The sequence below is a fragment of the Mesoplodon bidens genome, assembly GCF_964165515.1.
Source record: "Mesoplodon bidens genome assembly, chromosome: 4".
NCBI classification, from domain to species: domain Eukaryota; kingdom Metazoa; phylum Chordata; class Mammalia; order Artiodactyla; family Ziphiidae; genus Mesoplodon; species Mesoplodon bidens.
In genome coordinates, this window is record NC_138160.1 from 163,439,345 (window position 1) to 163,452,374 (window position 13,030).

The 13,030-nt window shown below is 43.8% G+C and overlaps 1 protein-coding gene across 11 annotated transcripts in view; it reads right to left on the bottom strand.

Annotated features, from left to right (window-relative positions):
• Window positions 1-13,030, bottom strand: part of TENM2 (teneurin transmembrane protein 2) — a 536,125-nt gene that overhangs the window by 158,155 nt on the left and 364,940 nt on the right. For 6 of the 11 annotated variants that reach the window (XM_081231705.1, XM_081231704.1, XM_081231698.1 and 3 more), the window contains 2 exons: window positions 9,143-9,343; window positions 7,228-7,440 (listed from right to left, as the gene is read on the bottom strand). In XM_081231705.1, coding sequence (XP_081087831.1) covers window positions 7,228-7,440; window positions 9,143-9,343 — 414 coding nt within the window. The remainder of the gene's footprint in view (window positions 1-7,227; window positions 7,441-9,142; window positions 9,344-13,030) is intronic. The other 5 variants (XM_081231703.1, XM_081231701.1, XM_081231702.1 and 2 more) reach the window with 4 other exon arrangements.

Below are 13,030 nucleotides of genomic sequence, written 5' to 3' on the forward strand. Positions count from 1 at the left end.
AATCCCACTCCTGTGCATATATCCGGACAAAACTATAATTCGAAAAGATGCATGCATCTCTATGTTCATAGCACACTATTTACGATAGCCAAGACATGGAAACAACCTAAATGTCAATAGACAGATGAATGGATAAAGAAGATGTGGTGTACACACACACACCCACACACACACCCACCCACCCACACACACACACACAATGGAATATGACTCAGCCATAAAAAAGAATGAAATAATGCCATTTGCAGCAACATGGATGGACCTAGAGATTATCATACTAAGCGAAGTAAGTCAGAAAGAGAAAGACAAATACCATATGATATTACTTATATGTGGAATCTAAAATATGACACAAATGAACCTATCTATGAAACAAATAGAATCATGGACATAGAGAACAGACTTGTGGTTGCCAAGGGGGAGGGGGTTGGGGAAGGGATGGAGTGGGAGGTTGAGGTTAGCAGACTTCAGCTAATTTATACAGGATGGATAAACAACAAGGTCCTACTGCACAGCACAGAGAACTATATTCAATATCTTATGATAAACCATAATGGAAAAGAATATTTAAAAAAGGAATGTATATATATGTATAACAGAATCACTTTTGTTGTACAGCAGAAATTAACACAACATTCTAAATCAACTATACTTCAATAAAAATTTTTTAAAAAGAAACACAAATATAAACCACTGAAGGAAGTTTTTCAATGCACAGAAGCATTCTCTAGGTAAATCAGATATAAACTGGAGCTGAGATGAGCAGATAATCAGACTAACTAACAAAATTCACAACGTATCATCGGCAAAACCAACACTCTGCTGTATCCATCCCTTTGATGTAAAGTGTATCAGTATATTATGGGAATCTACCTGGAGACCCTCCCTGACCTTATAGAAGAGAGAAAGATTTGATTGTCCGGGAGTGGACCATTCCATTTGATGCATATAAATTTGCATCAAAAGTAATAAATTTCTGGAGATGGACAGGTCCTTCGAGATCATCTCATCCAAGTGTGTTCTAAATCTAGTCAATCACATATTGCATTCGTGATATTTGCAATATCTGCACTGTTATTTACTTAATATTTTTCTTCAAATTTACTTAGGCCTAATATCACTACCTGCTTTTGCCACATCCCTAAGCATTAATGCCCATATAATCATGAGTTTAACGAGCTAGTTATGGTTTTTCCTAACACTTCTTTTTAAAAGCCCCATATAACCAGTCAATAAAATACATTTGCACACCAACAAAAACATCTCATGTTTGTGGACCACACTCTAGAAAGCAGTGATGTGGTTCACCCCCCTCACTGGCCTTGGGAAGAAACTAAGGTCAGAAAGGTTGGGTGACTTCTCAAGGGCACCCAGAATGTTCATGGCACAGTCAAGCCTAGAACACAGAGCTCCTGTCCTCTGTCAATTTATTCTTCATGACACCACAATGAATCAGATAGCAAGCGATGAGAAAATGCCCATCAGGAACATCTTATGGAGTTCATTGCTCCAGGGCCCTCTTTGCGTTCCCTTTTTCTTTAATATAAAGTCTTGAGCGCATATTGTGGAATCCAAGACTCATTGTCTTGGAAGAAATGTTGATTCTTTGTAAAAGCTCAAGCGACCAAGTACTCACTACATACACTCAGGGAGTGCAGCCCATTTTTCAACAGCTCTTATTCTTTGATGTTTTCCTTTCTTTTGAGTCTGGAATCTTCCTCATGCTAACTCTCACCCATGGGTTTCTGTTCTAAGAGTTCCATACTGTTTTTAGTTCTTTGCTCTTGTGAAGGCGGTGATACCTCGTATCAAGCTATCTACTTGTTGGATCTGGCCTTGTCCCTGCGGGCCACGTGCTAGTACATCAAGGGGACCCTCTGAAACATGAAGGTGATGGTACAAGAATGCTCCAACTCACTGTCTCCCCACAGAACTATAACTGCAAGACTTCTTCCCCTCTTTTCTTTTTTGATGAGACCTCCTTTTCTGCTGGGGCATATGTTACTAAATCACATAGAAAGTCATACCAAAAAAATGTTTCCCTTTAAACTAGAGGATGGTTGAGCCATAAAGCCAGGGGGAGCTTTGTGTCTATCTAGTCTACCTTCCCCTGAAAGGCCCTCTTCAACATCTAGGCTAAGAAAGTAAACACTTTCAGCTACGAGAGTCTCACTACTTGTGAGGCAGTTTTTTTCCCTTTCATTATATTCTACTTTTTGCATTGAGTTGAAAATGGGTTCCTATAACTTCTACCTCCAGGGCCTTGTTCTGAGTTTGGGTAGGAAACCTGGGCAGACTGCCTGACCCAGACGTGAAGAGAACTTCTGGGCATGTGGTGATTCCTGATCTTCAATGAAAAGGCTCACATTTTGGCCACCGTGTAGGGGAAGAAAAAAGCAGCAGTGGAACATATTCTGCTCTCTGCTGTCCATAATCTTAAAGAGTGAAGAACTATCACTTTAGGCTTTCACTTCAAAAAATATGGAGATCCTAGGATGGGTTCCAATAAGAGCTCCCGGAGGAATATGTTAATGAACCAATCAGAGAATTAGTTGCTTCCAAAGACCCAGTGGGAAGGATGGCTCCATAGTGGCTAATTTTCTCTCAACTTGATATCTCATGGTAGAGTCATGAAAGCTCAAATGTTGAAGGATAATAGCTACAAGAAAAAAAATAAGTTTCCATAACTTAAATGAAGCTGGAATGAGATGCAGAAGCAGCTGTACTCAGTCTGAAGTTGGTTCTTTTTTTTTTTTTGCAGTACATGGGCCTCTCACTGCTGTGGCCTCTCCTGTTGCGGAGCACAGGCTCCAGACGCGCAGGCTCAGCGGCCATGGCTCACGGCCCTAGCTGCTCCGCGGCATGTGGGATCTTCCCGGACCGGGGCACGAACCCATGTCCCCTGCATCGGCAGGCGGACTCTCAACCACTGAGCCACCAGGGAAGCCCTGAAGTTGGTTCATTTTGACAGTCGTTTTCTTCCTGACCTGTTCCCTGTAGCTCCGAAGCTCTCTCCCTCTTGGACTGTGACCCTGTCTACTCCTGATGACAATCACTTAATCAGCACATCAGATTGTCGCACGGCTGGTTTTACCTTGGGTAAAGATTCATTTTCCTTATTAACATCACAAGAACCTAGTTCTTTCCCCAACCAATTAAAGAGGAAAAATAGAAGGGTCCCAGTGCGATAGAGGGAAAAGAAAACTGTTCTGACTTGTGGTACAGGGGCAGGTTACTCAGTCCCACATGATCCTGGGAATCCAGGCCTCATGATTCTGAAATGCAGCTGGAGGTCAGGACCACATAGAAAAAGTAAACAGGCTGGAATAACCATTATAGACATTGCTCACTACCCAGATATCAAAGAGTTCACCTAGGGTCGGAGCCTAGCTTTGGTGGATTTACTCTGTGTGTGTGTGTTAGCTTGTATTATTTAGAGTGGATATCTGGACAGCTGACGACAATAGCAACAATCCCCAATGAGCATTTTGCTTTCCTCCTTGTAATCTCCAGCAATAAGAACTTTGGTCTCTCCCTGTATTTTGCCCGACTATTCTGCTTGCAGAACATGTTAACATTTACTCTGTTTCTTTATAAGAGATGTTTATCTGAATTTACTCTAGTTCATAGAGATTTCTGAGTTATTCTATGGTTCCTTTTTGCCCTGGTGTTAAAGACTTTGAATAGACTGCTGAGGTTGAATCCACAGTATTAATAAGGGGTGGTGGGAGGGATGGCAGGTGATAGGACCAACAACCCATTTCAGGATTATGTTTAAAGAATGAAACTAGTCTAACCACACAATGTGCCTTCTGATTTATTCATATGAGTAAACTGCAGCCTATTCAAATAATGCTAATATATTCCAAAGAGATACACGAATTGTGGTTGATTTGGATTCAATGTCTATTTCTCCTCTCTGCAATTCTGGAGATTTTTGCCATACTCTGTATTTAACTTGTTAGAAAGAGGTAATAAAAGATCATTGCTTGGTAGAATCCAACCTGTTGGCAAGTTAGCTCTACCAGTTAACATTGAAATGTTATACCTTATATTTAAACCTTTAGCAATATGTATTAAATAACCAAATATAAACGAATAATTTGCTTGAAAATTTCCAGAAACGCATTTGACCAAGCATGGATAGATCCTGGTGATTCTACTTGATTGAGTTTTGGAAGGCTGTGCTTTTATCCTCATCCCTTTCCCCCATGCATCTGTCTTCTTGCTTCCTTGGGTAAAATGAACGTGATACACAAGGACTGATGTGAAATGCTTAGCTGACTATTTGCAATGACCCTAAGAAAACTGTTGCACCATGACCTTTCGAAAATAAACCACAGACAACCGAAGCACCCACTGCTTTGCCTTACCCCGAACCTCCCAACGCAATTTTTTTTTTTTTTTTTGCAGACTAGGTGCCATTTCATTCTTATTTATTTTCTATTTTCAAAATATAGCATTTGAGGCTCTGCTTGAAAGGGACCAAAGAGCCTCTCTTTCTTTTCTGACTGTCAGTATCCCTGAGGAGGAGGACTGATTCTGGGCTTGTAAATTGCGGCATTCACTTAGAGTGAATCCACAGGAGAGTCTGCTCAAAATAAAAGATTAAAACTCCATGAAACAACTCCGGGGGCAGAGGTTGAAAAGCAAAAGGAGCAATTACATGTGTACGAACACCTCTAGATTTTGAATAGCAAATCTCACCAACCAAGGAATGCTTGGGTTTTTTTGAACAAAGCCCAATGAATGTAAATCTGTGAGGGGATGGCACTGATACTACTAATAAAACCACAGAGCCCTAATTTCTCACAAGGACAGACTTTGGTGATAAAGATCTTTATGACATACGTAGTGCGAGCTCATGAAGTCGTGAGAGATCATAATTCTGAAGGAGAGACTTTTCTGGGACGTCACTAGCTTCATTTGGGGGAGCTTTACTTGGCACATAAATCTGCACCTTTTCTGTTTCTCAAGAGCTCACGGAGCTGTGAAACTTGGACTAGACACTTCAAGTAGCAAAAACACCTTTCTCTAATTCATCTCACCCAAAGGGCTGGCTAGAAAGAATCATCTCCTGTGTTCTCCTGCTGGCCACATCCTCACCATCTTCTATGAGACTCAAGTTACCATCTTCCCATTTCATCTGCAAAGGCCCCAGAGACATTTCCACGCAACAGTTGTTCTCTCTCCACTCGCTCTCTTTGACATTTGGACCCTTCCCTTTCTCTTGGCCCCTCATGGCCTTCAAGTCACAGTTGGTATCCTTTCTCTAAAGTGAATGTTGACCCTCTTCTCTTTTCTCCTCCCTCTCTTGCCAACACTTGCGCAACTCTCCAATTCAGAGGTTGGCCAGTTTTTTTCCTGTATTTTTTGCACCAGACAACAAATAGCTTTGTGGACCACGTTGCAATTACTTAAGGCCAAGTGCAGTGCAGAAGCTGATGATACATCCACACATGGGTGTGGTTGTCCTCTACTACCACTTGGTTTAAGGGACACTGAAATTGGAATTTCATATGATGGTCACGTGTCAGGAAATATTTTGCTTTCAACTCTTAAAAAAAGGTAACTATTCTTAGCTCGTAAGCCACAGAGCAACAGGCAGCAGGCTAGATTTGGTCCGCACCCCCACCTACAGTTCTCCAACCTCTGCTCTAATCCATCAGGGCTGCCCTCCTGTGAGCTCTTCCCAGAGTAGAGATGAGTTGTAGGTGGGAGAGAGTCAGCAGGAATCCCTGTGGGATGCTAAACCCTCGGCAGATGCGGGAAGGGGAGAGCAAAGGGGAGGCTGAGGCTGGGTTGTGTGAATTGAGAGAAAGGGGGATGTTCTACCTAAAGGTTTCTGGTTGGCAAGAGCTCTTTTGGGGAGGGAGACTGGGGGCAATGAAGGTAGGAGGGTGGGGAGAGTCTGTATTTAGATCACACCGAGCATGCAAAAGTATATCAAGAGGAGCACCCCTGAAGAGTGGGAGCTATTAATAAGGATTTTAAACTGTCTCAGTATTGGGCTGTGCACTTCCTTCCCTTCAAAGCCTTCTGAATTATCCCCCAGACTCTGCAGGGAACTGAAGATGAAAGCGGCTGCAGGGGGAGCGGGATCTGGAGCATCACTGAACGATTGCAAAAACAATTCACTGCCAACAGACTGTCCCGGCAGGGTCCCAGTGCTACAGGTTGTGGCCTGGATAGGTACGCTGCCCCTCGGATGCCCAATTAGATAGAATTGGGGGAAACCTAATGCAGAGAGCACTTTATCTCTGCTTGACCACCCAAATGAACAGCATGGGAAACTGAGTCTGAGCTCATGAGTCAGCCCTGGAGAAGCTTAAAACTCCATGAAACAGAAGTTTTAACCCTGCCTCTCACTCCAGGTGCCTGGGGTCTTGGGGCTAGGACAGAGGGGAGGGCCCCCAACTCAATGGCTAGAATCAAAGGTAAGTTCAAGGGGCCGTGTTAGTAGTTTGGATAGAGACTTCTCTGAGAGTTTCCATGCAAGCACGTGGCCTCAGCCAGCTTGGCATGAAACCAACCCCAAACCGTGACAAAACCAAAACCAAAACCGAAGAAACTTGAGAAGTATTACTTCTTTAAAAAAATGACCTTTTAAGAAATATTCTCAGTCATCAGGCTTTACATATACAGAGAGGTGACTGAGTGAGGATGAAATGGGGCCAGAGGAGGAGACATTTATCGAAGGTGGTGGTGAGGGGGAGGGTCAGGAGCCCAAGGACAAAGCCTTGACCTGGGACAACAAGGGGATGCTCAAACCTATTAGAGGGGTACCTGGTTACCCAGGAAACCTGGGAGTCCCGCCCTGCATCCAACCTGGTCTAAAAGAAGTGAGTTCAACTGTTGCCAGCAAGCAGGGATCCGGCTGGGAGGGTATTCAAAAAGGGGGGAGACTTGAAGATCACAGTCATTTGGGGTGCTTGAAACCTCCAGGCCCTGACAATTTCCCATGCGTGTGCATTTCCCTTCTCCACGATGAGTAATTTGGATGGATTTTCTTATCTGATCTGCTCCCTTTCCTCCCAATCTGGAACTCTGGAAAGAAGGGAAAGCCTTTTCCCGTCAGGGCCTTGCCTCTCCCTTCCCTATGCCCTGGGAGATTTGGAGGGGCAGCAGGGAATGCCGGAGAGCACTCGTGTCCCTGAAGGAACAGCCAGTTGCAACGCACGACCATCACTATAGATCTACAATTTATGAAAATAAAGCAATATGTGCCTGTTTCGGTGCCTGCCGTTTGCCTACCAATGGTGCAGTGTTCACCATTCCAGCCCTCTCGGCATTCACATTTGCCATCTTTACAGGTCCCGTGCTCAATGCAGCGGGGGTGGCACACGCGCTGGTCACAAGCTGCGCCTGTCCAGCCTTCTTCACAGCGGCAGGCTCCCCCGATGCAGACGCCGTGAGTGCCACAGTCTACTGAGCACACTTCTGGAAGAAAAACAATGATTACAGCTCAACACCACAGCCGGTGAAACCCTCCACTGGAGGCCAGACCACACACGTGGCCCGGGTCCTTGGAGCTGGCCCAAGACCCAGAGGTATGTCATCTTGGGCGGCCTGTCTCTCCACTGGCTGGGTACTCATCCACTGTGAGGTAGTTTCTAGAGCAGCGTTCTCACAGTGGGGTCCCTGGACTGGCTGCATCGCCATCACTGGGGAACTATGTGGAAATGCAAATTCTTATGCCCTGGTTGGTCCTCTTGACTTAGAAACGCGGGGAGTGGGACTTAGATATCTGTTTTATCAAGTCCGCCGAGTGTTTCTGATGTACACTGAAGTGTAAGAACCACTGCTCTAGGGCTTGAGACCATCCCAGGAAGAGGTCAGACATTGTTGCTCAACCAGTCTGGCAAAGCTACCCGGGAGGTGCCCACCTGAAAAGATACCTGTGGAGCCTGACTCCCCAGCCAGCTGGGATTCTTTTCCCTGTTGAGAGCCTGAACTGACCAGAGGCCAGTTAGAGACCCAGCGGCTCCAACCTCACGATGACTGCAGGTCCAGCTGTCACCCAGATCGGCACCTTGGTGGCAATCATGACCGCTCTAATTGTGCTGCATTTACATAGCCTCTTTCTCAAAGGAGCTCAAAGTCTTTTGTGGTTGGGGAGGAGACATACAGACAGATATGCACTCTCTGGCATTCCAGACCTCTCACTCGAGGACAAGCACGTGCCGTGCCAGACATTCATCCTTATGACAGACTACTGAGGGAGGCATGGCTCATCATGCCAGGGGAGGGGAAACCAGACCAGGAGGGTTAGTGACTCACTCCAAGTCACACAGCATGTCGGCAGCACTGCTGGGCGTTGGATCTAGGGCGCCCCTCCCCCCATCCTCCACAGAGCTTGGCCTGGACCACCAACATCAGAGTTGAAGGCAGAGGCGAGTGGGCTGAGAAGATACCCAAAATAGCCCATTTTAACTGACTCTTCCTTTTTTTTTTTCCTTCTGGAATGAAATATTCATTTCTTTCCCATTGTAGCAAAGCTTCGCATAGATTCCCTTCCTGATTGCCATGGTAATCTGACAGAAGGGGGCGGAAGGATGATGGCTTGCTTGGATAGGCACTTGACAGTGTGAACGGAACCATTCTAGGCAAGGTGGAGCCTGGCTTGAACTGTTGAACCATTCCATTTTAAGGTCACTAGGGAGGTAAGACACGTACTCCTAATTTTAGGAAAATAAAGGGTACAGTGCAACTTCATTATTTTCCTGTCACTGGAGTATTGCAGAGCTTTATAACATGTTCACCTGGCACCCCGAGGGAACGTCCTTTCTCTTTTATAGGACATTCCATTCAGTTTGTCTGGGACTGAATTGTTCTGTTTTGTTACCTTTAGGGAGTGTACATAAGAAAGCTATAATGCAAATGGAAGCATCCCTCCCGGGCCCCTCATCCATTTGCAGTGATGAAACCAAGGAGGCACAAGAACCAAGTGGTGTTTGTTTGTTTGTTCTTTTCTCAAGGATCAAAGACTTCATGACTGAGGATAGAGTTAGAGAGGTACTATACAACTGACCAAAGTCCCTCCATCCTGAATGGAAAGAGCAGATTCCCATCTGTTTGGGCTTTTGGAAGGAACACAGGGCATGAGTGTTGGGGAAAGTAAGGAGAAAACCTCTTGGCTTACCGACGGAGCAGTCGGGACCCATCCAGTTGGGATCACAGCTGCAGAGGCCCGTATCAGGGAGGTAAGTGCCATGTCCACTGCACTGGTCTGGGCACTGGACCCTCGCCAGCTCACAGTTGAGGCCACCCCAGCCAGGGCTGCAAAGGCATTCTCCATTTACACAGACCCCATGGCTGGAGCACGTAGGATCCAAGCAATCAACTGAAAAAAAACAAAGAGGAAAAGTATTGATCATTCATGGGGGGTGGGCCATGAAACACCAGTTTACAGCTGAACGGACCAGTGGTTCACCAATTCCTACCTGCCTGCAAGCAAACAGAGCAGCCCAGGTAGTACATGACCCCTTGAAGAATACCCATAAAGAATTAAAGACTTTTTATTTTTTAAAATATCAAATCTCAAACTTGAAGAGAATGTAAAGGAAAAAGGGGGATTTCTCAAGCAGAATTAGGAGGAACCAAATATAGAGATGTATCATCCAACCTTGAGAACCTTGTACTTAGAAGCATTAGTATCTTACTAAACCACATCAGGGCTTCTGAGACTGGACCATGAATGCTGGTGATGTCTCTACATGTAATACCAAACCCGAGCATCCCTCACTTTTGGAGAGAAAAGTAGAGAGGCTCAGTCTAACTTCACTAATACTTGACTTCAGAAGGTACCAAAAGATGAAAAAGAAAACCAGTAACACTCATGCATGAGTCACTTTCCTAATTAAGTTTCACTTAGGCTAAGTCTAAAATTAGTTTTCATTCTCTGAGCACACATCTACTGGAAGAAGTTAGTAAATGTGCAGGGTAGAAGAGGTGAAGTTGGGTGTGGAAGTGATCCCAAAGGGGTAACCTTCCTACACATAATCTCAGTAAAATGGATGGGTGAGTCTCTGGCTGTGGCACTGACCTCCCCCCAGACCATTAATCAGGCGAATTAACGGTCAGATTCCAGTCACTGTTGTTCTTGCCAGTTTCATGGTCTGATTGCTTGGCCATCTTAGTAATCAGAGTGGCTATACATCCAGTAGTGACTTGAAGTTTATTACTCTGGAATCCACTCAAAGTGAGGAGAGCAGTGAGCTGCAAAGGCCAGTTCTCAGGACAGGACTCTTTGTATGAGAATGTGACCCTAAACTCTGGACATCCATCCAGCCTAAGGATGGACAAAGAGGGCTTTTTAGAGGAAGACCAGCTTCCTTAGGTATTCCTAGAAAATGATGCAGTGGCATTTGAACAGAGGGCACTGCACACCGTGGGGTTTGAGTGGTGAACAGTGGTCTTACGTGAGGCTCAGATGGTGCCTTATGGATCAGAGCAATGGCGGGGGGGTCTTGTCATCTTATTTGACTAAGACATAAACTTCGCTCATTTTAACAGCTTGGAAATCAGGTCTGTTGGCCTAGATTAAAGCCTTTGCTTCTGCCATCATCTGGGGGCACAGCTTGAGGCAGAAATAAGAATTTTCAGCGTTAAGAGATGTTTGTTCAGGATCCCATTTGGACCTTCTCAGGAAGATGTTATTTATGGAAATCAGTTCAAAACTATTTGAGCCATGGGGAAGCAAAAGCTGCCATTGTTTTTTGAAATTTTAATCAGGAATACTCTCAGAGAGGTACATTTCAGTGACTTATTATTAGTTGGAGACATTTATGATGATGCCATTTTCTCTGGTTACAATCACTTTAATGTTGAACTCATTGTCTTGGGGACTATTACTCCTGATGACACGAACCCTTTCTGATATTTTCAAATTTGCTCCATTCAGGAGGGTGGAGCACATCTGGATGTAAATGAACTGAAAGATTCAAACACATGGAAGACATTCACAAAGAGGCTGTGCAATGCCTTTAACATCTCATGCCTCTCACAGTCAAGGGAATACAGTAGGTGCTCAATACATAATTGCTGTGAGGATAAACGGCAGACTTTGCCATAAGCATTTGTTGTTAATGAGACAAATTTCCAGTGTGAAGGACTGACAAGAAAGAGAAAAGGGTGCTAATAACATCTTGCTTTTGGGAAGAATGCTGTGCAATTTGGAATCTGCAAAACATGAACTCATTCATTCAGAATCAATCTTGTCCATATTCTTCTCATAAAAGAAAATCCCAAAGTTCTAGTTTTTTACTCTGTCCCCATTTCAAACATAGCAAACTCAAAATCTACACAAAAATACCTCATGTGCTATGTGTCTCAAAAATCACTCTCCATCTATAATTAGCCACTTAAAATGTTTGGTGAGGTGCCAATAGCTAGGAGTTCTCAAGAAACTGAAAAAACCTATCATATGATCTTTTTCTAAAAGGATGAAATAAAAAGTAATATACCAAAAAAAAAAAAAGGAAGAAAATGACACTTTTCTTCCAGATAAATTAGCTTTCGCTTCTCTATCCTGAATTACAGTATGAAGGAAGGAGGAAAATCCACTGAGATTTATTAGCCCTGGAGTGGAATGTCATTAAAAGAACCATTTGTTGTATCTAGAAATATGAGATAACCCTTTCTCAGGTCAGTGAAACCAGTAAATATGCCCTTTGTGCTATATAATTATAGCAGCTGATGGAATAACTAAATTCAGACATTAAGGGGGGTAGTTTCACTCTGAATTTTAAATTTGGTTCCAGTTTCATACGATGGTCTCGTGGCCACCTCCTCAGAGTATTTGGCAGGCAGCAGGGAGGATGGCATTGTACAAAGCTTTATAAATAGAAACAGTGTTATACTTAAAAGGGGGACAGTGGTCTTTACCAGCTAAGTACCATGTGCCTTACACCACCAGCCCTCTGGCAGCTGAAATCATTAGAACTCATTTAGTCTTGGGCCCTCTGTAGGTTTGACAAAAAAGGGTTGTGAATGCAATTTTTGTCCCTAAGGATAAAAAAGGAGGTCAAGGAGTTTTACAAACAATATGTACTATAAACCCCTGAAGAACCATGAATTACATTTATGAAGTTAAATGTCATTGAAAAATGACTCAACCATGAAACTGACATGAAAACATGGCTGACTTAAACTAATATGTCAATTCTTCTCTCGTCTCACCTTCCCACTCCCCCAGACATCATCGAGTGAAACCTCACGAATCTGTCCTTTCATTTTCTTGTGCAAATTTGCTAATAGTACAACAATGTTTATGCAACAAAAATGGAGGATGACAACTATTGATTTCGTTGCCATGGCCATTTCAGGTAAACTGTTTGAACGTTATGACTAAGATGAATATCAGAAAGAAAAAAGGTAAATGGAAGAAAAAGGGCTGATCCAGGCTTTCTGATTCCATTTCCTATTTTGAAAACAGCATATGCATCATCTCGGCTCATTCTTTTGGGGCAGCAGAAATCAATAGAGGCGACTTCATCCTTTCATAATGATCCACGTGGCTTCCTTGTTTTGTTGGATGCTTAATTCATTCTGAACATTTAAATGAGACCAGGTGGGAGAGTGAGAAAGTTGAGAGAGTACTTGAAATCCCACTCATACAGATATGCACAATCTTGACTGGACTGAAAAAATTCTAAGATGGGCAACACCATTGCTCTATCACTATCCTCTTGCCAAATGAGGTATATGCAAAAGGTCGTGTTAACCTTGCTTGTCATATTGTTGGCCTCTCCCCTGTCTTCAGCCAATGCAGCTTTGCCTCCTGCAGTCCATTTATCTTTAAGAGCTTTAACCTTTCAAACAGGGTCATTAAATCAGCACTTCCTCCATCCAAGCTCCCAATTTGGTTTTATGATGCAGATGGAGGGAGGGAGGCTACCTTTTATTATAGAGGAAAACTAGAGAGAGAGTTGAGCAAGTGAGGATCTGGGGGTGGGGTCACACTTCTGGGCCCCATTAAGGGCACTAGCAGTGATGTATTGGAAAATCTTAGAAGAATAATGTCACAGAA